Genomic DNA, 25,684 nt, shown 5'->3' with positions numbered 1-25,684 from the left:
ACCAGCCTCAGCTACCAGGGGACGATGCTTCCTATTTCTGGAGCCTGAAACTGCCAAATGCTTATTTTCATTAAATACAACAGTTTTATTGCCAAATTTGGAGATTGTGGGCTCTGTGTGTGTGTGTTCACTGACCTCTCCTGGCCAGACCCAGGATGCTCGGCTGGGCTGCACAAGGCATCTCTCACAGCCAGCTGGAAAGCATTCCCAGTGGGCAAGCAGCGATAGGTGTTAACTTCTAGTTAAAAGGAAAAAAAAAAGGCATAGAGGGCCCTTTGGGGAAATGCAGGAGATCTTCAGTGATACCTTTAATTAACAAACTAAATACGTCTGTGATTGCAAATAGACCATGGCATGTAAGTGGTTATTACTGCAGTATAAACCACACTACAGGACCCCTGATGAGGGAGACATGGAAGCATCCAAAAATCCATCCCAGTCCTGCAGTCCTTACTGGGGAAATATGAGGACTGAAACTAAGGGCTGCAAAATCCAGACTGTGAGGAAACTGGGCAGCCTTGGAAATATTAAAGAAAGAAGTAAGGAAAAGTGAAGAAGTGTAAGGAAAAAAGGACACAATCCAACAAATTATTATATGTATGAGGGAGGGCATAATCTGCTAAAGGAACCTGGTAAATCTCTCAGCTGCACAGTGTAGGACCTTTTGTGAAAACCTGTATAAAAATGAGTGTTATTGTGCCATTTGTAGTGATAGCTCAAATAAACAGCAGTGATTTTCCTGACAAGATAAAAAAAAAAAATCTCTTTTCTTGCGGTTTTCCACAAATTCCTCTAGTTCTTTTCGTAACCACGTCAAAACATCCTGTTCAATTGGTATTTCTTGGCCGAACGTTTCAATACCTGCCACCTTACAGACAGAGTACCACTGCTGCGAGCTCCCATTTGCTCTTAGGAAGGGGCCGATGATGAAGAAACAGACCCAGACCTCCCTCTCAGCCTGCTTTTCTTTTGTTCTTTTCCTCCTGGAAAACAAGGAAGATCAGCTAAGCCTATAGCTTAAATATTATAATTAATTGGTGCTTTTTGATTTTTTTCTATGCCTTCTGCTGCTATGCTAAAAGTGGGTTTTCTTTGTGTGAGAAAGCCTTTGTTTGCTTGAAAAAGGTTTTTCCCGCCCCTGCATAAATACTGCTTTGAAAAGTCACATCGCAAATCCCACAGCATTGGGCTTTCAGAAAGCAAGCCTGAATGGCTGGAAACTTCACATAGCCCTGCAGCGAGGAGAGCGCGGCTTTCATCTGACAGGCTGTTTAAGGATGGTTTGACCTCTCTCTTCCTTTACATGCTGGGAGTTAACTTCTCCTGTAAGTGTCCAGCATAAATTCTTTTAATGCAAATTTCCTTGTCAAAACTACAAACAGACATTTGATCAAAGGTCAGCTCTCCTTTGTGTTCCTGTTTGATATAGAAATTTCTATTTCATCTTTGACTGTCATGGTCAGTTAAGGGAACTGTAGCCTGATGGGAAATTACTGATGCATTTCATGTCCTTTCTATAACAAGGCTTTTTTGCCTCCCTTTCACATCTTATGGGTGTTTTCATTTGAATATGTTTTCATTTTTTAATGGAATAGTTAAATTAGCTTTGAAAATGCAGTGGTATGACACTGAAAACTGTCTGCTTTTTAGCTGAAGCTCAGTTTACTGCTATTTGATACCCTGGGAGCTGCTCAAATTATTATTATTCCCTTACTGCTGGCTTTATTTCATGCTTAACTTGTGGATCTTTTTTCATGGGGCAGTGACTGAAGAACAAGAACTGCAGCAAGTGGAAGGTTTGGGAAAATTTTATATTTACTTCTTGAGGTTCCATGGCTCTGCCAGATTCAGAGAGCATGGGCACCCCTGTGACTGTGGCACTGGATCCTGCCTGGACCCTTTTGCTGGGGGTGCTGCAGGGAACTGGCCACTCTGAGATTTAGGATGATGCAGAGAGTAGCTGAGAATTGAATGCAAACCCTCATTTCTATCCACACTTACTCTCCCAGGAGATACATTTTTAATTTTCTAGAAGCAGCTCCATGGTTTAACTAGTCTGCATCTGCATCGGGTTGTCCAGACTATTTGGTTTTCCAGTCCCCTCTAAGACCATCCGCCTCTTGAATTACGTTCCCTCATGCCCCACGTTCCCTCTCACCCCATTAGTTTTGCACCTGAATCCCATTATGAAATTTAACATTTAACTTCCATGAGACTTCAAGGCACTGGACCTACGTGATTTGCTCAAAAAAACAAAGGAGGTTTTTGCCAAAGCAAGGAACTGAACACAGCTCTTCCCATACCCCTGGCCAACATCCTAATCCCCATTTATCATCCTCCCACATTTTTTTGAAACTCTTCACCACATGTAAAATCAAGCCCGTGTCTAAGTCCTTGTAGGGTTAAACCACGGCTACTATATCCCTTAATTTATGCGTATGCAAGTGCACAGATATGTCTGTGTGGCTATGTGGCTGACAAAACCCCAAGGACAAGTGAGATTTGAGGACCAAACCCCAGATTATCATTACCATACAGCTATCCAAACCTAGAGACAATCTGGGGAGTGCCTGCCTGTTGATGAGGTCTGAAACTCAGCCCCTTTGGAGTTTTTGCTGACAGGCACCATGACTGCTACTTAAAAAAGGAACTTGAGCCATTACCATGTCTAATGAGTGGAGTGGCATAATTAGGTATCACTGTGCCTCTGGGAAAAGTGTCCTTAAAGCAGATCTCTGCTGCAGAGGCTGAGATGGACAACAGCCCCAACAACTGGGACTTTCTCCTGTGAAGCTGCCTGGACCAGCTACGGGGCTGTGCAAAGGCTGTAACGCAGGTGCACATCGCTGCTGAGCAGACTGAAGGCCTGGGAATGGGCAGGAAAAGTGAGCGTCCAGGACAATAACATTTAGGAAATAGCCTTAAAATCAGCTTTATCACTACCCCTCAGGAGAGATCCTGAAGCATCTCTCCTGTTGCAAATCTGTGCCCCGGATCTGTAATTGCTGGTGAATTGATTCAGCTGCTTTTAGTGCTGTGCAGTTCAGCAAGAAACTGCGGCTTTCCAACCTGTAGACAGCAAAAGGGATTGTGATGAGTGAGTCTTTCTATTGCTGTCACTTAAAAAATTGATATCTAGGCTTGTTGGCTTGATGCCCTACTGAGTATAATTGTCTCCTGAGGGAATAGGAGGCCACGGGTCCCCTCTCTCGGGATGTCACCTGGGTCTTGCAGCATCCAGGAGCAGTGTCTGTTCAATAACTAGCTCACGCCAAGAGAGATTGTCCTTCACGGTGACAAGAGGCACAAACATCTCCTTTGTCACTGATCCCTTTGAAATAAATCACTCCTTCATGTATCAGAAACACTTCTTACAAATCAGAAACACACCACCCCTGCTTGCCTGGCTCTTGCCAAGGTTTATCTCTCAGGAGCACCCAAGGCCAGCTGGCCCCAGGGACACAGAGGGGGGTCCCTGGTGCTCCCTGGGGCCTGATCCTTCCCCAAGGCCCATGTTGGTGCACAAGGGGTAACTCCCATGGAGAAATGCACAGGAACCTCCAGGATGCAGCTCTGCAAGTTCTCATGCTAATGGCAAATGCAAAGAAGCTTTTTTGCAGATCACCACTATTTATTTTGTTTGCCTGGGAGTTAAGTTGATGAAAAGAAGCACAGCGATGCAGCATGGTTAGGAGAAATTGCATGAGACATCTTGAGATGGTCACCTAATTAATGACACTAATGTCCCCTGGCTGGCTCCAAAATGACCCAGTGTTGCGAGCAGTTGTGTGTGTGCTTGCAGGGAGCAGGGTACCATGGTGGCATCCAGTGCTGTGTCTGGGCTCCCGCAGCTGGGGTGGCCCTCTGTGCCTGCTGTCCCCAGCAGCCAAGCACCCTGCTCAGCCCCAAATGCTGTCTCCAGTTCAGGTTTCTGCAGCCCCATATGACAAATGCAGCCTGGAGGAAAGTGGGTTTGAAATTTAAACTTGTCACCACAGAGAGCACGTTCTGCCACAGTGGTCAGCACTCTGGGATGAAGCGGGGAGCAGGACTTGCCCCTAGGGTCGTAAAAGTGGAAGGGATGTTCGTATGAATGCAGTCTTTTAGTGAAGGAGATGCCGTGGTACAAGGCCAGGGCTTGTAGAGCATCTGGGTGTTGGCAAACACACAAAAGATAGATCAGGAAAATGCTGAACAACAACAAACAGCTGTGAAAGCAACACTCACTCTTCTAAATGGTCCCTTTCCCCCGTTTGGATATATATTAGCCTTAAGGGAATGTTGCCTTCATACAAAAAATTACTTAAGACCAAGGTCTGGAGGACCTAATCATGCCTGAGCCGCTGCCTCCTCCTTCCCACGTGGCTCCAGGTTGAGCTCCCAGAGACCTGAACTTCCCGCTCCGCTCCACAGCTCTGCAAATCTCCCCCTTCCACCAGTGTTTCCCCAGGCTCTGCTGCAGCAGGATAACCACAGCCGCTGATCTGTAACTCACACTGCTAGATCGCGCCTCTTCTCACCAAAAAGCCTTCTAAGCAATTTCTCTTCTCCTTTCTTACATCTCCTTCTGTTATCTCCAATCACACAAGCTGGTTCCTTTTAGACAGAGATGGAAAGCTCGGATGTGCAGAGCCGTCCTTTGCCAGCAAAGACTTTGTCCTTCCTCAATGTCTGGGACCAAGTCACCTCTCATTTGTCCAGCTGGAGTGAACACAACTCCAGCCTGCAACATCTCAGCTCTCCTCCGTCGGGTGACAGTGACACCAGATGGCAGCAGCGGCCTTCAGATCCCAGCAGCACTGCCAGCTCCGAGCGAAGAAGTGGGCAAGGGTTTCGCTGCATACCAGATATTTCGAGGACACTTTTCCTCTGCGCAGTCCTTTGCTGGGGCTCGCTCAGCGTCCATATGGGCTGTCAAAATATCATTGCACCGAGTATCTATATGCTGTAGTTGTTTGGTGTGTCAAAACGACACACAGACTCCAACTTAAAAAGTCAAGAAAGAAAATTGCTATCTTCAGTCGTGCTTTAATTAATCATTTTGTCATGGCTTGATGGCTTTGCTGCTGCATTGACAGGTGCAAGCAAAGATTAGGATTTTTGAAGGCCATGGGGATTTTTGGGAGCCTGGTCAGAGTGACTGCTAACTCTAATAATCTGTTTTCTGAGGGGCTCCCAGTTGATCACTCAGGACTTGTGGCATCCTGCATCTTTGACCCTTGGTCTCAAAAGGCTTTGGAGGAAGTTGGACAGTGCTGGCTGCATCATTGCAGAGGCTCCTGCCCGCTGTGCCACAGCACGACTCCTGTCACTGCCCCTCCTGCCTGAACCTGCCTGCAAAGTCTTCAGCAGGGTTAGCAGTAGAACCCTGGCAGAGGGAGACCAAAGGCTGGACCAGGAGGCCACAGGCTGTGTCAAGAAGTGGGTTTTTGGAGACACTTAGCAAAACTCCTTTGCAGGTGGGGAATATGGGGCCCTGTGCAGCTCCCCAGGCAGAAATCGCCTGGTCACTGCAGGGCAGGTGGGAGACGGGGTGCAGGCTGCGTGTCCTGTGGTGGAGCCATTACAGGGCAGCAAAGTGGAGGGAAGATCCTCACAGGTCAGATGAAGATGTCTTGATTTGGCTGGCTGCATTTCAGAAGACTTTCAGGACATGTGATGAACCACACCAACGTGCAGCAGTACAAAATATTGCTTACTCCACATTTTTCCTTGAAATAAATCAATTGAAAAAAGTTACATTAATTCTCTGGGCACCAGTTTGTTCTCTCACTTTGAATTACCATGTTGAAGTGCTTTAATTTCCTGAATGAGTTTTGTTTATAATGATGCCCAAATATTTATTTGTTTGGTTTGTTGTTGTTATTTGTTGTTTGGTTTTTTTTTTTTTAACTGATTTAAGGGCTATCAATTTACCTGTTAGCCACTGGGTCACTCCAGGAATTATTAATGTACTAACCGTGAACAGAAAAAGAAAAAAAAACCCAACAGCATGGATGTTTGATTGTTCTGTGTGTTTGGGCAAAGAGAAAGAGCAGAGCTAAAGCCCCTTGGCAGGGGGAGGATCTGTTCCTGATGGACAAAAATGGAGAAAGCCAAGGGAGTCCTGCCGGCTCCTGTCTGCACTGGCCAGGCTGCCTGGCCACGCTCGTTCTGTTTGTGAATGGTACTGATGCCCAGTTAAAATGGCACTAATGAACTCATATTGGCACGCTTTAAAACAGCGAGCATTTTAAGCAGCCTGGCAGTGACAGTAATTTTGTTCAACAGTGGAGATGGGCTTTTTAGGTTAAACAGGCCAGGATTCCTGCTGAAACGTTTTTTTTCTCTTAGACACTAGTAACAGCATTTTAATCTCTCTGCTACTCACACTGCCCTGATTTGCAAACAGAAACAAACCATTTCATCTTAATGCAGGGCAGTGACCCTGCAAGTAGCAGGACAGGAGATCTGGGTTCAGCTTTCCCTACCTGTGCCCAGGAGCTTGGGAAAACTCAAATTTTAAGCAAATCTTGTGGAGTCAGGAAAATCTCAAAAATACCAGTAGTTGTGGATCACAGACTTAGTTTCTTTATCTGCAGCCACTACCCCTGAGCAAACCGCTGGACTGGCCTCCAGGTGTGCCCATTGCAGATGGGGTGAGCCTGGGGGGCCAGGAGGGGCTGGGATGGATAGCCCTCAAAAATGTTATTTATACTAAAGGCTGGAACTTGAAGCCCCTTCAGAAAGGACTGGCAGTGTCTCCTGCACACTAATATAATGAAAACCTGATTAACCTCACTAGATACCTCTGCCATAGAAATAAGTTACCATCTAGAGCACAGACCCCATTACAGCAGCCAGGTAGAGTGGGCTGGACCCTGCTCTTGAGTTAACGGCACTTACAATTGGCTGCATAACCTGAAAACAACAGGCAGCACGTGATTGAAATTGTGGGTGTTCACAATCGTAAGAGAAGTTTGCCTTTGCGTAGCAAGAGCATTTAGGCTCTGCAACTTGGGATGCTAAGAAGGTGCTGCAGCATATTGCCTTGTAATAACATGAAGCAAAAGCTCAGCAGAAAGTCTGTGAACCAGATAAGATTGATTAAACAATTTCTAACCAACGGGGTTGCACATAAAAATTTTATTAAAACCTCAAGTGCTAAATTTATTTCCTGGGTCTGTCACCACTATTTTTTTTTTATTCAGTAGTGATAATTACTACATTAGAAATTAAATGAACCTCATATACTACATGTTTCAGACCTCCTAGGAGAGTTGTGAAAGTGATTTAGGGAAGTGAATTTGCTATTGTGCCTAATCAAGTTACAGTAATTGTCACCTATAATTTTAGCTCAGCTGCTATGTGTTCAATTGGAAGCTTTACCTCTGATTTTTCATAACTGAGCTTCTGTGTGACTGTTTTTATACTTTCTATCCCCTCCCAAAACCTACTGACAGAAAACAAATCATTGCATACAACTGTGCAGTTAACAGCATTGCTGTTTGCTACCACATTGGCTTCTTCATCAACCTGATGTGTTGCAGCATCAGGTGATTCTCTTCGTGAGACCAGCACCAGGTTATGTCTCTTGAGATTACAGTCACAGCTATGTAGGTACCAGTGACAATAAAGGGGCTTTCTGGCCCTAGAAGATCCTTAACAGGGCAGCAAGTATTGCAGCACTCTGACAATCACAGAGTTATGCTAAGTGCCAGGAGTGTCTTATGTGTGTTGGGGTAAAAGTCAGTCCTCTGCAAAGCTACTAATATGTATGAAAGCCTCTGTGGCTGTTTCTGAGGGTGCTGACTTTCAGCAACTTGGACCCAGGCTGATATGGCTCTGTGTGGTCCCTGGTTCTGTAGATGCTTGCTCGGAGATGCTTTCAGAGGCTTGCTGCCCTGTGCTCTACCTTGCACTTCAGAGGTGCTGGGTCATATGCAAACTTCTTAGAAAAGCTTATTAATGAGTTTCTTACCTGGGTTCCCCCAATCATGCCACAGCTTGCTTCCTTAATGAGCTCTACAGGGCAGCAAACTGCATAGCAAGCCAGAGTTCACAGAATGGCAGCAGGGGACCTGTGGGTGGCAAAGTAAGATACAGCAGAGCCAAAGGCATCCCAGTGCCTCTCAGCAAGACCCTGAGGTACCTGGGCTGGAAACTGGGTCAAGGGTAGGCTTGTAGAGGCTGACAGTGCCTCCCACATGTAGTGAGTTTAACACACAGGTTCCTTTCCACAGTCTGAGATGTAGGCAATCGCTCTGGTCACTCAGCTCTGAAATAGCCCTGCTTGTTCCTCCTTCCCCTTTCTTGCTAGAGAAATGTGTCCACGGCTGTATACATGACTTCAGCCTGCAAGGTTCCCTCTGGATTTAGGGAAGATGGTGATCATTATGAGCATGGAAATTCTAAATGGGTTCGTCTGGTTATTGATCTTCAACCCTCCTGGATGTTTGCCCAACACTGGATTGAAGAATAGGGCTGCTTCTGACTGTTCGTATTCAACATAAGTAATACTTGTCCCACTGGAGTTGTACAGTATGTAAAACCTGTTCAGTTTAGACTGGGATCAGATCATGCATTTTTAGAGTGTCTCTTATGGATCCTTAAAGATCCAGAAAGGCTATATTATGTTGATGTGATTAATGGAGGTTATTCGAATCTATTTTATCACTGTAACATGCACAGAAATTATTGTGCTTGTGTGGTTTTGTGCTCACATTCTGGAGTGATGTGTGTAGAATAGCAGTAACCTTCTTCTTGAATAATTCATGTGGTTTGTTAGCCACTTTTTAAGCCTTCCTGCTTAACCACAGAAGATTAGCATTTTTGTTGCTTTTTTAATCAAAGGTTTGGGGTGGGAGGAAGGGAGAGTGTCAGTTCTCTTTTTAGCTTACTTTAAACAGTTCTGCAGGCTTTCAGTATGCAACTTAGCTATTCAAATTGGGATATTTTGGCCTGAGAAGCATTTTAGCTAGCTCTCAGGTCTGCTACATTATACGACTTTCTAGTAAATCATGAATAAGTTGAAAGGCTATAGAGCTTTTTTCCTAATTTCTCAAGGGTCCATTTACTACCTAATTTGTTTTCATCCCATGTTATTTATTAACTCTAATCAACTCTTCTGGTATTGTTCCAGTCTGCAAGTGTGGGAAGGTTTGGCAGGTAATGAGTGGCAGCACAGGGAGTTTGAAAGATCCTGGCCTTAAAATGAATAGTTGTTTGGAAATTGGACTGGATTCATTACATCCTGGAGTTCTCCTGAGCTTTGCCTTCAGGAAAGGATGTTCCACCGCTGTAAAGCAGCAAAGCTCTGTTAGGGCTCTGGAGTTGCACAGCTGCAGTTCAGAAATATTGAGGTTCAAAATCAATAGGATGGAGGTAAAAGCTAAAGGTCTGGCTCAGAGCAGAGTGACAAGGCAATGCGAGCCTTGCCAAATACAGGCTAGGGGTGTATATTCTCTGCTTCTATCTTGGGGTGATGCAAAGCAGCCTTTGTTGGGTGTTTCTTTTTTCTCGTTGTTCAGTCTTTTGTTGGTTTTGCTTCAGTTCAGTGGCTTGGTTTTTGTCTTGTTTTGTTGTTGGTTGGTTGGGTTTTTGTGGGTTGGTTGTTTGGTTGTTTGGTTTTGGTTTTGGGGGGTTTGTTTGGGTTTTTTTTGGTGGTGTGGGTTGTGCTTGTTTGTTTGTTTGTGCATGTGTGGGTGTTTTTTTGTTTAAGGCTACAGGTGGCCTGAAGATTGCTCAAGAAGCTGATCGGCATGCAGGGCCCTAGCTGGCCATACCGTGCCTGCAGTCACATCTGTAGGCTTGCTTTCTGCCTGATGAGCAAGTTCAGTTTTGAAGGCACATTCACACTGAAGAAAAGTGAAGATGTGTCCTCTTGCAGTGACGGATCCTCCAGGGCGAGTGCTTTGCTGCTCTGCAGTGTGGCCATCTCGTATTTCTTATAGGAACTATATGTTCTTTCTCCTCTTTTTCGGGTGTGTGTGTATTTTGTTGTTGTGGTGGTTTGGTTTGGTTTGTTTTCCCCATAATTTAAAAGTGAAAAGTTGAATTAGTGATCCCACTAAGCATCCATCCTGTATGTCCCAGGAAAGAGGAAAACAGAAATAAGAGAAGGGGGTTGCAATACCACTAGTTGATGAGATGACAAGAGGCAGCCCCCTGAAACCAGCCTGGCACCTTGGCTGGGAGCTCCTGCTGCCCAAGAGGCCACTCAATCCTTTGTCCATCTGTGTCTCCACACCAGCCCTTTGTGTCTGAGCAAACTAAAATTGCTGGCATTCAACTGCAGACAAGTCCTGTTGGTAAGAGCATATCACTGAAGGGGAGTATGTTTGGGTTGTCGTGCTGAGAGATTTAACAGAAATGTTGATGTGTGCAGAGAGCTCTGTGGACATATTTAGTGAAGGAAAGGTTGGAGCGAGATCACTGCTTTAGAAAACAGATTCCGTCTCTGCTCTCCACTGTTTTGTGCTTTCCGTTGATTCTCCATGCTCTTTCTTTCACTCTGAGCCTTCCTCTGGACATACCAGGTGAGGTCTGGCAGGGGATGAGGTGACAGAAGTCAGTGCATGGCCACCGCTGTTTGAGTTTGGAGCACTGTGGTGTGACTTTCACAGTTGCCTCTTGCACTTAGAGTTGGTTTATCTCCTTTTTGCCATTGCTATCCCTCTTCCTCCCTATGCTGTAACATTTAAGAAACAAAACAAGCATACTCTTGGAAAAAAACATGAACTTTGGAAGAGACTGCTGTGTTAAATCCTGAACTTTGCAATGCAAACTTTCCAATCGAGCTGATTTTCCAAAATGCTGGCACTGAGTTTCTTGTCCTTCCCTTACTAATACTGTTCAAGCCTCTTCTCCTGGAACTGCAGCTGATTCCATCATGTGTGGCTGCCAAGAGCCAGTCCACAGCTCCCGTATTGACATGCGGTTGCAATGACAGCTCCAGCTTTCACACGCTGGTGCACTGTAGTCACTGGGGAGTTTCTCTGTTCCTGTTCCACTATTAGGTTTCAAACCTCCCTGCTGAGTAGCTGTCCCGAAGTCACATCAGGTAAGCTTAGCTATGCGTTGAATTCAGAGAGTAGAACTAATCCCACATTTCAGCTTTAGACAGAGGAGAACAATGAGATGGGGAGCTAAGCCTGGCCTCTGCCTCAAACATAAGGTTTTTACTATATTAAAAGAAACAGATGCCCTATGCTTAGTGTGTTGTATTTAATTCCAGGTCTCCCTCTGTTTAGCTGCAAGCCAGGCCTATATGTTTGAGGAAAAATATATACAATACATACTGTACTACATATAAGTCTAAATTATGTATATTATGTTTAATGTGTATATGTTTTAGTTCATTACTTTTGACAGGAAAGCTGTTAATACCAGGATCAATAGTCCATATATAAATTCAGGAAGCCATAGAAAACTACTACCCTTAGCAGACAGGAGCCAGCCTCAACAAATACACAGTTTTGTTTTCCTAACTGTTGATCTGTCTGTCACTGAAAGAATTAAGTTCTGCACCCACATGTCATCTCCGCTACTCAGTGGAGAAATGACTCGCTCAAAGTGAATTTTCTCCCAGCATTCCCTTTGCCTCAAAGGGACATTTGTATTGACTATGATAGAACTGGATTTAAACTTTTTTAATGATAAAAGATGACTCTTTATTCAGATCTGAATTTATAAAATCCTTATTTATAAAGATGTAAATCTTTTAGCTGAAATGAGCAGATATGCTAGCTGCTAAAAATGGTACCTAATTGTCTTACCAGGTCCCCAAAGCACACTTGCTATTTTCTTTGGCAAATGGAGGAAAATTTTAATTTCCCCTCATTTGAAGTTTAAAAAGAAAGAATGGTGAATAAGAGTGACTACCCTGAGATCTTGTCTGCACAGTACATGCAAGAAATTAGAAGTCTCTACAAGAAGAAAGTGACGTTACACTTTCCCTTCTAGCATTTATATTATTGCTATGATTAGTAAAACAACTGAGCTCTGCGCGTTTTTCATGCCTATGACAAGAAAGCGTGCGGGATCTGAAAATGTCTGAACTCATTCATCCTGCCCTTCAATTCCCATGCTCCTTGTGCTGCTGACAAGCTTTGCCTTCCACTTTGTTTGGGGCACAAAGACCACTTCCCAGGAGGTGGAGGAACGCTGCTGAGGAGTTGGTAGAGACGGCCTGAAGATCACCCAAGGAGCTGATGGGCATTCAGGGCCGAGCTGGCCACACCATACCTGCAGGCATGTCTGAAGGCTTGCTTTCTGGCTGATTGGCAAGTTCAGTTTTGAAGGCACATTCACACTTAAGAGGACACATCTGCACTTTTTCTTGCAGTGATGGATCCTCCAGGGTGAGTGCTTTGCTGATCTCCACTGTGGCCATCTCAGGTCTCCTATGGGAACTGTATGTCCTTCTAGGCTCACCTGGCATGTAACCCAGGCCGATGCCACTTGTTTTATGGTGAGTGCATTCAAAGGTTGGAAAAAAATAGTGAATCAGGCCCTAGGTCAGGCTGTGTTTTACCTGTGCATGTGCTGAATGCCCTGTTCAGGGATGAGGCAGGGAAACTGTACTGTATGGAACATCTGTCCATTGTTGGGCACGTGCGATGCAAAGAAGTACTTTATGTAATAACAATTATCCATAGAACAAAACGACAGGCATCAGAATCCCAGTTAAAGGGGTTAGATTGCTTCATTTGGTTATCTGACCTAGCACCAATGTGCTACTTAAAAAATAGTAAGTGTAGTCATTTGAGATGTGGCCTTAAAAGCAGAAGTTCCCCCATACGCCAGATCATTGTCTTGGCTCACGGGCTGTGCAGTCTCTTGGCAGACCTTGCAGTTCCCTTCTTTACTCAGTTAATGGATTTTGCAAATGTCTTTTACCATGTGATGCCCCAGTAAGTGACACTGGTCACAATTTCTCTAAGATACAGCTAATTCCAGATGGCTGACCTCTCATTTGTTTCTGACTTTCCTCCTACAGAGGTCAGACTGTGAAAACTCACATGGTTGAAACAGAAACGGTTGTGTGAGGCTCAGATGGGTGCTGAATAGAGAATAAAAGGTTGAGGGGCACAACAGCCAGCAATTTCTGCATTTCAGCACAGCACGGTCCTATCTTGAGCCTGACAAATAAGAATCCTGGGTGTTGACTCCAATATGGTCTCTGGTAGTTGTTCTTAAATTTGTGTGACAGATCGAAAGAATTAAGTTTAAATGTGAATGGATGTTACGGCAGGATAATACAATTATTTTTGTATGAACTTCTACTTTTATTTGTATGTCAATTTACAATCTATTTATCCAACAAGCCTAGGAAAGTTCAGTAGTCAATATACAGTGATACTCAGTGTAATTCTTAGCCGAATTTAAGAAATCTGAATTCTTGAAAACCCTTCCACTTTGCCCCCGATAGCTAAAAAGTGAATGCCCCACCAGTTCCAAATATCATATGAACCATTTTATCTTAACTATTTTTGCTTGGAAAGTTGTTCTTTGTTCTACTAGGTTAAAGAGCAGGCATGTTGTCTCAACACAGTTAAATCCCACAGCTTATTACCACGAAATATGTGAGCTTTGAGGATATGAAAGTGTTCCATCCAAGAGGATAGGAAAGTGGTCTGCCCAGAGAGAGTTCAAGGCCTCTTGTATAAGGAACATTGTTCCAGGCTTTAAAGCTGTAACATGTGTCGGGATTTTCAAAAAGGCAGTTCTCGAAATGGCCCTTTAAACTAGCAATTATTTTCCATATATCATCAAGACAGACTTTTAGAGGAGAAATGAAGATGCTAAAAAGAATTTGGTTTGGAACGGTTCCTCCGCTTCAGAGGTGCGTGCAGCTAAAATTTGACCAGCCCAGGGACCCAAGAGCAGCTTAATCATGGAAGGTTTTGGAGCCTAAATGGGTGGCTGGTCTGTATTACAGCTGGCATCACTGCAGCTTTACTGCTGCCAGAATCTCCTTGGGCCAGATTAAAGCTGAGTGGCTGCAGTTAGACATAGTCTTACTTGGCAAAAGAATTAGTGAACAAAACCCGTATGACTTTATTTCGGGGAGGGTGGGGGTCAAATGGGGGAAAACCCTGTTGTCCTTCTTACTGCTTCAGATTCCAGAATGAGTCATCTTCCCTCTTGCATATTCTAATATAGTATTTGCAAATAATTTCTAGGAATCCACCCGTTGTCTGGCTTCCATTTATCTGATTTATTCTGTTGCACAGAGGTTTTAGAGGAAATAACCTTTCATTCTTTTTAATACATAACCATTAAATACACTTTTACAGTCAATAACAGACTAGGCATTTTCCCTGGACCTCAGCTCAGTGTCCCTCCATTCAGTAATAAAGCTATTGACTGCAAGGAGAAAAGGCTCTAAAACCACAAACACAAAATAAAAATTGCCAGTGCCCAAAAATAGGTAAACAGTCAAACATTATTTAATCCATAAATAGTCAAATATTCCAAATTGAATCCATGGAATACAAATCATGCAGTTGAATTTGGGTGGGTCAAGTAGATAAGGGCAGGTGACGAGACATCTGTCTTGCAGCCCATTACTTAAATTTAAGACATGATATTAGGTTTTTATTTCCTTATGAAGGCTGACACATTGGGCTTGCCTCATTTAAAAAAAGGCAAATACAAGGGCATTTATAAAAATATTCACACTATCAATTACCCTTTCAAGGATAACATTTGTTTATGGTTGTTACGTTTCTGCACTCAGTGAATGGGTCTGTAACATCACGCTGCCCCATCCTGTTGTTAGATAGTATTGACTCACAAATGGCCATTCAAAGTTGGATGTCTGAGACACCTTTTTTTTTTTTTAAGCAGCAGGCCTTCTGAGTTATGAAAATAACTCCAGTGTATTAAACTTCCAGTGTTTTCCAGACTGAAATATGAAGGGAAGAGATTGTTGCAGCTTCAGGGATTGTCTTTTCCATATCCAAGTTCTTTCAAACACACACACACACAAAAGTTACTGAAGAGAGAAAGAACTGAAAAACACAGCAGCTCTGAGTGATGACTTCGGAATAGCCCAGGGATGTAGGATGGTGTTGAATGATTCAAGTTTATCATCCTCTCCCTAAAAAGAAACACATTTGGTTGCAGCTATGCAAGCTTCCCCAATTAAGAAAGAAAACTACTTTGCTTTTAATTTTCTTGGTTTGTTCCAGGCAGAAGAGGTTGCTTTATATCTGCTGTCTCTAGCCACCTGCACTCTTTGGGAAGTGTCAGCACCTTTCCCTGTGGTGGAATCCCATTCTGACTAGCAGCTGGATCAGTTTATGTCTACATCAGTGCATTGAAGTTCCAGGTCTTAATTGTTGGAGCTGGCCAGGTCATCAATGACCTATTTCTTTGGAGGTCTGTATGGGTTTTTCTATTCAGGCTGCTGAGTTTTAATAATGCACACACACAGGTAAGTGGAAGCAAAAATGAATGGAGAAGGAGCAGTGAGAAGTCATTTTTCTTCTCTGTTGTCACCTTTTGCACCATTGCAGGGATCTGTTTGGTTGGGGCCCTCTGGAAGTAGAGAAGAGGTAGCCAAAAGGGGTTGAAGATGAAATTAAACTACTTGCCAAAATGCAGTCCTAGGGACAAGATCAGAACTGCATCTCTTTCTGCTCTGGAAGGGGCGTATTCCCCCTTTCTGTGTGGTTTGTTTTACAGAGTGGCCAAGAAGCCTGGGGGATATGGGTCATGTTTGCTGGCAAGACATATTTTGGAGACTCTGGGTTTGATATGTAATGTTTGCTCCAAATCGCTGGGAAGCCAGTTATTTTTTTAAGCGGTGCTTTCAAACATGGCTTTTAGGAATAAGAAATTAAACATGCACAGATGTGCACGAAATACTGACATAAAGTTTCCCTGCAAAGAGGCGAGAGTTAACTCAGTGCCAGTGAATGCTCTGGTAGTGCCATGATTTCTGTGGGCAGCTGGGGCTCTGATGCACACCTTGAACACAGCCACGAGGAGCTCAAGGGTCCTGGTGTGTTACGGAGGGGTCTTCATAAAAATACGATTAGCGACCTGAGAAATTAGAACTCTGAGTCTGCTGTGAGTCAGGCAGGACCATTTCTTTTGCTATTGCTGTTTCGTTGTGTCTGCTGAAAAATGGGGATTCTCTGGGACCAAACTTACTGAATCTTCTCTTTCTGTCCTCTGTGCAGCGCAGACCCAGCAGAGCACGGATTTCTCACCTCTGTGCAGGCACCCCAGCCTTTTCTGTCAGGCTCCTAGTAATTGCCAACTGTTCTTGTGAAACTTTATGTTGACAGTGGGTGAATGGGTATTTTGTTCTAAAGTGACTGCTGCAGAATACATCACTGTCACGTCACCTAAACAACGCCAGTCACCTAGATTTTCGGGACTTGCTTGAAAACAGTAGAGCCTGTCATTCTGAGATTAAGGAAGGATTAGCTGTGTGATTTCAGTCAGCCTCAAGAGAAAGGTTAAACGCTTTGGGAGGAAGAACTATGTCCGTGTGTGTGCACATGTCCTCCAAAACAACAGCTGCTTTCAATGAAGTTGTTCCTGCTGCTCAGAAGTGGCACTTCTTGACATTAGCAGAGCCATATCTCATCAGGGTTCTTGTTTCTACCATCCTGTCTCAGCAAGGCCAAATCCACTGTGCGGTATGGGGTAATCAGAAAAGGCACTTTGATATCTGCCCCATTAATTGCCCCCTGCCAGTCTTCCCTCTATTCCGCTGTAAAGCCCGCTGTGCGCGGTATGGCAGGATTGATTGGCTTTGAAGGGCAACTTCCCCTAATGATCCGCAATTCCCCCTACTTAAACTGCAGCGAGAAGTGTCTTTTGAAAGATTCTGCAAGAAATGCATGATTTCTGGGAGACACTAACCAAAAAACCTCCGCCTCAATCAATGTATCGATGTATTATTGTGCGACTAAATTAATGTGCCCCTTGGTGACAGAATTGCAGAAAATGAGCGGAGTTTTATGCATTAAAGGCAAGGTTAGGTTGCTCCACAGTGAATATCAAGATGTTTCCAATTAAAATATGAGGGGTTTTCAGAGTGCAGTTTTATCAGCTGTGTTACTTCTCACAGATTCACAGTGCAAATTAACACTAATAACTAAAGACCAGTAAACATTAGTAATTGAGACATATTTGGTAGATGGCAAGTAATATTAAGATTTTCTTTAATAGTATTTAAATTTCATAGTTAAACAATTTTGATGGAAATCAAAGTTGTGAGGGTTTTTTTATTTTTTTAAACCCAAGAGATTAATGGAAAAAAGTGACCATTCAAAAAAGTTGATGTGAAAAACTTAAAAGTCTTGTCAAGCTTCTATAAACTGTACTTTCCTTTGTTTGGACCATGTGGAGTGTGTGTGTGGGGAGTAGGTTGGCCCTTCATTTCATGACGCCCTGCACTTCTCAAAAATTTTTCCCTTTCAAAGCTGCTTGAGCCAACCCTTATTTATATTTTTCTGTAAATTCTGGTCCGGTTGCATTTAGTATCTTCATTTTGTTGTCACAAGTAAACATGAAAAGTCTTGCCCAATGCTGTGTAGCAAGAGCTGGATCCTCCAGAAGAGCTCTGTGCATCATCTCTTGTGTAGCAAGAGCACTGGGGATGGTTTGGGCAGTTCCCTACCACATGACCCAAACTGACAATTTGCCGAAAATATGATGCTTTCTTGATCCCTATATTTGAAGGTAGATGAACCACAGTTTCCTAATTAACTTGTTATCTAGTTCTAATGAAGAAGGGAAACATTTTCAATACCTTGTTTGTTCAAACTTTTTTTTTTTCCTGGTGTTTTCTAAGTTCTCAAATCTGAAAAAGTGTGTAATTTGCTCAGTTTCTCCTGAAACTTTTTCTTCCCTTCTTTTCTTGTTCGGGCCCATGACAAAGACGTTCTTTATTTTGAAGGCAAGAATCCCAGAACAAGCAGTGCCAGCTCTGAGTTCATGAGTGGGGCAATGTTTCTAATCACTTACAAAAGACAGACGTGGACTCTGTGTTCCTTCTCGGTCAACATTATTTCATTTTTGGTTTTGAACGTTTGGAATATCCAATGGGCAAAACCCCTTTCTCCATCAACTGTTTTCAGCCATATGTTTTCAAACTGTATCTGCAGGAGTGCTAAAGTAGGTGTGAAATTAAAGCCTAAGTGAGAGCATCCCAGGCCCTCAGTAACCAGGACATTTTGGATTCTCGCAAAATCTTAAAGTGGTATCATCACTTTCAGTGCATTGCTGGCCAGAAGAATAAAAAACAAAACAAAACCCCACAAGCAAACCCAAAACAAAAACAACAAACACAAAATAGCACCTGAAAACAAACATCGGCCCCCCCCACCACCCCCAACCAAACAAAAAAAACCACGCTACCAAAAAAATACTCTAATATTGATGAGGATTTTACATCAATATATCTCTAACAGCTTCACAGCTCCTCATTGTCTCCTGGGAGGGCAAAATCCATGAAATCAAATTATTTGATTGACAGCATGCAGTAAATTAGTGTAAGCACCAAGCCAAGAACTCAATTTTGTGACTTGTCGTTCTACATTCAAATACTGGGCCTGCATCGCTTCTGAGGCAAAACAATGACAGAAGAAAAGGGTGCAGCAGAAGGAAAGGGAGCTGGAATTCACTAAGCATCCTGTAATTTCGGAAAGAACTGATTCGGCTGTCTGTGTGCAATGCAGATTCCAGAGCAACTTGCACAGGCAACATGCTTTTCGTTTAGCACCTGAGAGGTCCAGCAAATAATATGCAGAGCTGGGTGAAAAAGCCTGATTCCTGGACTTCCACAGGAGCACGATGCTGTGCTAAATCTTGAGTGCTGGGGAGTGCTAATGAAGGTTTCCAGAGAGGTGAGTGGATGATGGCAGTTTACACTTGAGAAAGACTTCAGGCTAAGGAAAAGTGCTGATATCAATGCCTCTTAAAAAATATTTAAACGTGTTTGTATGGCAATTTATCTGCTTCACCAAAAACCTTACAAAGGTAAGATATTTCAAGAAAAGCTTGTGCTCCCAAGTACCGCTTCAATGCATTATCTATACTAAAAAACATTCTCCATTTCGCTTCTGCATTTTGAACGCTAATCCCGCCTGGTCTAAGTGTCCACACTGAAGGAAATGAACTGTATCAGGCAATGTCATTTGCTAAAAGGTAAGAATGGAGGTATTTTCCTTCCCTTCATTTTATATTTCTGGGGACAATTTCACAGGCCGTGCCATTGCTGAATGGGGAAATTGGAAAACTGCAGAATCGATTTGCAGACGTGAAGTTCTATTTTCTTTTACACCTCCTTCATCAGGGTCCCTATTGCTCCTGTGTTGTGCAGCGTTATTATCGACAGCAGCCTGGACACCACTGATAATTGCCAAAGCAGGGACAAGCTCTGCTTCACAAGTGAAAGCAAAACCACAGCAGGAGCAGTCAGGTGGCACTGAGTGGTATTATTCTCACCTTTAAATTCATCTGCTTTACCGCATTGGTAATGTACCCATGCTACTTTATTTCTGAGAGTTTAACACAAATATATTTTAAAAATCTTATTTAAATTCATTTTTGTCTGCATTTTTTTTTTAAGAAAACAAACTTCACGGCTAAAAGCTGTATTAACTGCATGTTGATTAAAACCAGAAAAATATACCGGACTTCTGAATGCTTCCAGTATTTAATCCTTTCATTAACTGCATTTTGCAAAGAAGGAAAAAAAAAAAAAGGTCTTCCACAGCAAACTTCTGATAATGACTCAGTTACCAGGAATGAAACCAGTGGCCAGTTGCCGCAGAAAACTGGAAAAGCCGGTGACTATCAGCCACTTGATCTCCGGGATGGAGAAAAACGTGCTTTGTGATAGTAAAGGTCATTGGCAACAAAATGGTTGCTTGTCTGCAGGAGTCATTCAGCTGCTCTCTGTGTCGGGTTGGCACGGCTGGGCTGGCTGGCCACACTGTGCTGGGGGTGCAGACACAGGAAAAATAAAAAGACTCCTGGCATGATGAGCCTTCAGACTAAGTAGCTTATTATATGTTTTTCATAAAAAGTCAATTCAGCCTTGCAAAACTCTGGATTTCACATCCAGATACTGCCCTGCCCCTGACCATGTGCTTACGGCATTAGGATGACAGCAGGCCTTTTTTTTTTCCCCTTGTCTGCCTGTTTTCCAGCTATGGCCGTGGTGGCTGCAGGACAGCATTAGGATGACAGCAGGCTTTTTTTTTCCCCTTGTCTGCCTGTTTTCCAGCTATGGCCGTGGTGGCTGCTCTGCCCATCCTGCTGGGCAGCCGGCTCCTGGGTGACCCCCTGATGCCCTTCGGGAGGTTTGCCCCAGGAGGTGCAGGCTAGTGAGGACCGGAGGGAGGCAGCGCAAGGCCTGAGAAAGCAGAAATCGGAGCAGATTTATTTATATGGAGAGGCTGTTTCTGCTGGGTGCCCCTCGAAAGGGGAGCAGCGTGCGGCAAGGTGCTGAGCGCCGCTCAGCAGCCCCTGCCTGAGGGCCCCAAAATGGCCGCTCCGCCCTGAGGCGCCCGCCTCCTCGTTGCTAGGCAACGGGCAGAGCCGGCCGGCCCTGCCGCCCCCTGGAAACTACAACTCCCAGGCGGCCCGCCCGGGGCGAACTACAGCTCCCAGCATGCCCTGCGCGCCAGGGGCGGGGCGCCAGCGGGCTCCTGCACTACATTTCCCGGCAGGCCGCGGGGGCGGCGGCCAATCGGTGTGCCCCAGGTTGGGGGGTGCGCGGAGCGGGGTTGGCTTCCGCGGGAGTAAGCGCGGAGCGGAGAGGAAGCGGCGCAGGGGAAGCGGCGCCGGTGACATTTCCTTTCGGGCCGCCCCCCTCTCCCGCTGCCGGAGCGGGGCCCCGAGAATGGCAGCGTTAGGAGGTCGGTGCGGCCGGGCCAGCGAGGCGGGGGAATGGGCTGAACGGGGGAGCGGCCTGTGGGGTGGGGCGCCCGGGAGAAGGCGCTGCTGAGGGGTGTCGGGGCCTGTGCGCTGAGGGGTGTCTCCGGGAGGGGGATGTAGAGGGGGGTGTGGGGGCTTCTCTGCTGAGGGGTGTCGGGGAGAGTGCCCCGCGGGGAGTGTCCGTGGGGAGCGCCATGTGAGGGGGGGGTGCTCGGTGCCCCTGGGCTGAGGGGTGACTGTGGTGGGCCCTGGGGTGGGTGGATGGGCCCTTGGAGGCCCGGTGGGACAGGGCTGCTTGGATGAGGGGCCTGCGGTGTGGGTTGTCGTTTCTAGATGGGGAAGACGACAGCAGAGAAGAGTGTCTGGGGCGGGGGGGTCAGGGGTGTGAGATAAAAGGACGCCTGGGTGAGGGACTGTAATGGGGAGAGAGCAATACCGTGCAGTGGTACTGTGCTTTGTGAGGGTGGAAGGAGGGTTTCCTTGCGAGGGACACCCCCGTACTGTGGTCTGTTTGAAGGAGGGGCAGCATTGTCCATGATGAAAGGCTCCTGTGAAGCTGGATATGTGGGGAGTGGTGAGGAGAGGGGTGTCTGAGAAATTAACGTGGAGAGAACTTTGGGTGATGTCTGGGAGGAACAGAGTTCAAATTGAGAGGTGCAAGTGAGAGTAATATTAATAGAGGAAAAAGATGCTTAGTGTAGGAGTGAGAAAATGAAGCTGATGAAAGTGACTGGGAAGGCTTTATGGGGTGAGAGCTGTAATGGGCATAGTGTCAAGGCTCAAATAGAAAAACTGGAATACAGGGATGAGTATCTATTCTAGCATTGAAAGCTGCCTTGATTACACGTGCTCATTGCGCAAGTGACTGATATGGTCGGAAAACAACTATTTTGCATCTTTTTCACTGTTGGAAAGTAAATGAAACTTTTCTGCATCCGTAGCTACATCAAAGCTTTGCTAGGTAGGATGCTTTGGAGCCAATCTAGCAGAGTATTATTTACTTTAAATTTGCTCACTAGTGATTAATGTTGTTTCTGAACAAGTACAAGTACAAATTCTCCCTTTCCCTAATGATTGGTTAGTTTTGATTGTCGGAGTTCAATTACTGTGGTAAAGTCCCCTGTTGTAGATCTTACCTTTCAGTAGTTACTATTGTATTTGAAAAAACAAAACAACAACAACAACCCAAAAACAAAACAACCACCCTGTTTTGAAGATGTTTCCTAGCAGTACTTTGAAGAGACACAGACAATATTTAGCCCAAAGCCTGCCATGGGAAATGTGTGTCCAACAGCAGATCCCTCCTGGTTTAATTGTGGCTGTGCTCAAAGCTGTGTCTGAATTCTGAGTAAGAGAAACTGTAACTACTGTATATCACTGAGAGTTAGAATTTAAATCTCCTGTTCGTCATCAGCATTGTTGTTTGCTATCCTCTTTGCCCCTTTTTGTTGACCAAAATTTGTTGGAAGCGTTCTCTGTTGGAGTCAGCAGCTTTACCTGATTTGCAGCTCTTACCGCCTAATGTTTTTCTTTTGAGCTCTCCTTTGTGGTTGTTGCGTAAAAAATTTGTTGCTATTACGAAACATATTGCTCAATTTTCACTTTGGGATTTACTTCATTAGGCATATCACATTCCTTGGAAGCATATGCTCCACTTCATATGTTTTCACAGTGGTATGCGAGCTCCTTCGTACCTGAGTAATTTTAAACGGTATTTGTATTTTATTTGTAAATAAAAACATGTAACTGTATGTACAAGCTTATGTGAATTTAAGTTTGTTGCTCAACATGTTTACTGTATGCCTGTTTTTTCATGAGTCTATGCTATGAACCATCACTTGTGTAAGTCAGTAACCAGTTCCTCTTTCAGTGTAAAGTTAAGTACGTACATAGGGACTTGCGTAATGGTGATGTGGGTTGGGGGCTTATTTTATTCTTCTGCATTCTTTGTTTTTCCCATTTTATAAGTCAGTAAGCTTTGTGATTCTTCACTTAATTTCTCCTCTCCCATGGAATATGTAAAAAATGTGAACTATTGATATTATTTTTTTCTGTAATATTAATGGATATAATTTTACAGGTTAATAGTAACCTACATGTACATTGGGAAAAGGAAAAAAATATGGTATCTTTGTGTCTTTATATCTTTACTCACCCTTAAAAATGTTAGATTTGCTGTTGGTGGATGGTGACAGTGAGGAAGGATGGAATATTCATTTGTGCTAGTTCTGTATGCACGTGGGTTTGGGGGCGGGGGGGTTCAGGAGTGAGTTGTTTATTGCTTTTTGTTAAACAGTTCCAATTTTGCTTTGTAGAACCAAGTAAGTTTTCACAAACACTGAACGGAATTCCTTCTTCAAACACAGTCAGCAGTGGAATGGACCCCTTCCATGCCTGTAGTATTCTTCAACAGCTTAAAACCATGTACGATGAAGGACAACTGACAGACATCGTAGTGGAAGTGGATCATGGGAAAACATTCTCCTGCCATAGGAATGTTCTTGCTGCAATCAGTCCTTATTTCAGGTACAACAGTCCGTTGTTCTAGTGGTGATCAAAAGCAGAATTATAAGTTATTTTCATTAAAATAAATTTTTAAAAAAAATCACACCTATACTAATAATCCTTGTAATTATCGATAGTATAGTGCACCTAGTAAGTAAAGATTATTGTTTTCTTAAGATCTACGCGTTAAGCAGTGTCTGTTTATCAAATGAGAGTTTAATTGGAGAAAATGAGACATTATTTAAAAAGAAACAAACAAAAATGTCTCCAGTATGAGGGTATCTTGGATACAGTAACAGCAGTGTTAAATTACTTGTTTCCTTTTAAAGTTATATATTCTAGCATGCTAGAATATGCACATGAAATAACATGTTGAAAGTTGAGTGCAAAGACTTGGATATGTCAAGAGCTTTGTGTGTAAACTGAGTGAATTTTAATATGGGGTTAATGAGATAATTAAGCAAGAAATTCCAGCTTGCCACTTTTGTTTCAGTAAGTCTAGAACTGGTCTTAAATTTAGGTACCCAAACAGGGCAGTGTAACATCAATGAGAAATGTATTTGTGCTGATACAAGGGCAAACACATTTGGATTAGTTGTACAACATAATTTTATTATACCTGTTGTTAGAAGGTAATTACAAATAAACTGCTAAATATTTTTCTTTTGTAGATCTATGTTCACTAGCGGCCTTACAGAGAGTACCCAGAAAGAAGTCCGAATCGTTGGTGTTGAAGCAGAGTCAATGCATTTAGTATTGAACTATGCATATACCTCCAGAGTAATGCTGACAGAGGCCAACGTTCAAGCTTTGTTCACTGCAGCTAGTATCTTCCAGATCCCTTCCATACAAGACCAGTGTGCTAAATATATGATCAGTCATTTGGACCCACAGAACTCCATTGGGGTGTTTATCTTTGCTGATCACTATGGTCATCAAGAACTCAAAGACAGATCACAAGACTACATTCGTAAAAAGTTTCTGAGTGTCACCAAAGAGCAAGAGTTTCTTCAGTTGAGAAAAGACCAACTGATAAGTATACTCGACAGTGATGATTTAAATGTAGACAAAGAAGAACATGTTTATGACAGCATTATAAGGTGGTTTGAGCATGAACAAAATAAGAGAGAAGTGCACCTTCCGGAAATATTTGCCAAATGCATCCGTATGCCTCTGTTGGAAGAGACATTTTTAGAGAAAATCCCTCCCATGTTTGCACAGGCTATGGCCAAAAGCTGTGTACAAAAGGGACAACATAGTGCCAATGGCTATACACAACGGCTTGGAATGACCGCTTCTGAAATGATCATATGCTTTGATGCTGCCCACAAACACTCAGGAAAGAAGCAAACAGTGCCTTGTTTAGATTCGGTCACAGGGAGAGTGTTTAAACTATGCAAGCCACCAAATGACTTGAGAGAGGTTGGAATTCTTGTATCTCCTGATAATGATATTTATATTGCGGGTGGTTACAGACCAAGCAGCAGCGAGGTCTCCATTGACCACAGAGCAGAGAGTGATTTTTGGATGTATGATCACTCTGGCAATAGGTGGATTCCGAAAGCTCCTTTGTTGCGAGCCAGAATAGGCTGCAAATTGGTTCATTGCTGTGGTAAACTGTATGCAATAGGTGGTCGCGTTTATGAAGGAGACGGGCGAAACTCACTCAAGTCTGTGGAGTGTTATGACAGCCGAGAGAACTGTTGGACAGCTGTCTGTCCGATGCCAGTAGCAATGGAGTTTCATAGTGCTGTGGAATATAAGGATAACATCTATGTTTTACAGGGTAAGGTGGTTTGACTGACTACATGGTGTTTTCCTGGAAGTGGGGGTTGTTCAATCTGACTGCCTATGCTCTCTTAAGCGCCTTAGGAAACCTGAGTTTCCTGGACATTTAAGGAGCGCCCTGGGGCAACAGGTGGGAGGAAAGCTAGGGAGAGTGGTGGGTGAGGAAGAGTGAGGTTTCTGCTTCAATTAAAATCATAGAATCATTTCAGTTGGAAGAGACCTTCAGGATCATCGAGTCCAAACATAACCTACCTCTCAAAGTAAACCATGTCCCTAAGAACCTCATCTAAATGCCTTTTAAACCCCTCCAATGATGGTGACTCCACCACTTCCCTGGGCAGCCTATTCCAGTGCCTGACAACCCCTTCTGTGAAGAATTTTTTTCCTAATATCCAGTCTAAACCTCCCTTGGTGCAACTTGAGTTCTCCTGCCCTGGGAATGTGTCACTAAGTTGTAGTATTGAGTTACTGTACAAATGGCAGTTTTGGTGTTCTAAATCAA

At 43.9% G+C, this 25,684-nt stretch overlaps 1 protein-coding gene across 2 annotated transcripts in view; it reads left to right on the top strand.

Moving 5' to 3' along the window:
* Positions 1-25,684, top strand: part of KBTBD8 (kelch repeat and BTB domain containing 8) — a 34,821-nt gene that overhangs the window by 3,244 nt on the left and 5,893 nt on the right. Inside the window, exons 1-3 of one of the 2 annotated variants that reach the window (XM_065642544.1) lie at positions 20,776-20,870; positions 23,205-23,415; positions 24,066-25,180. In XM_065642544.1, the coding sequence (XP_065498616.1) occupies positions 20,855-20,870; positions 23,205-23,415; positions 24,066-25,180 (1,342 nt within the window). In that variant the 5' untranslated portion in view covers positions 20,776-20,854. Of the gene's footprint in view, positions 1-20,775; positions 20,871-23,204; positions 23,416-24,065; positions 25,181-25,684 lie in introns of those variants that run through there. The other variant, XM_065642546.1, reaches the window with a different exon arrangement.

This window comes from Caloenas nicobarica, chromosome 11 (genome assembly GCF_036013445.1).
Source record: "Caloenas nicobarica isolate bCalNic1 chromosome 11, bCalNic1.hap1, whole genome shotgun sequence".
Lineage (NCBI taxonomy): Eukaryota > Metazoa > Chordata > Aves > Columbiformes > Columbidae > Caloenas > Caloenas nicobarica.
This window is presented reverse-complemented; position numbering and strand designations above follow the sequence as displayed.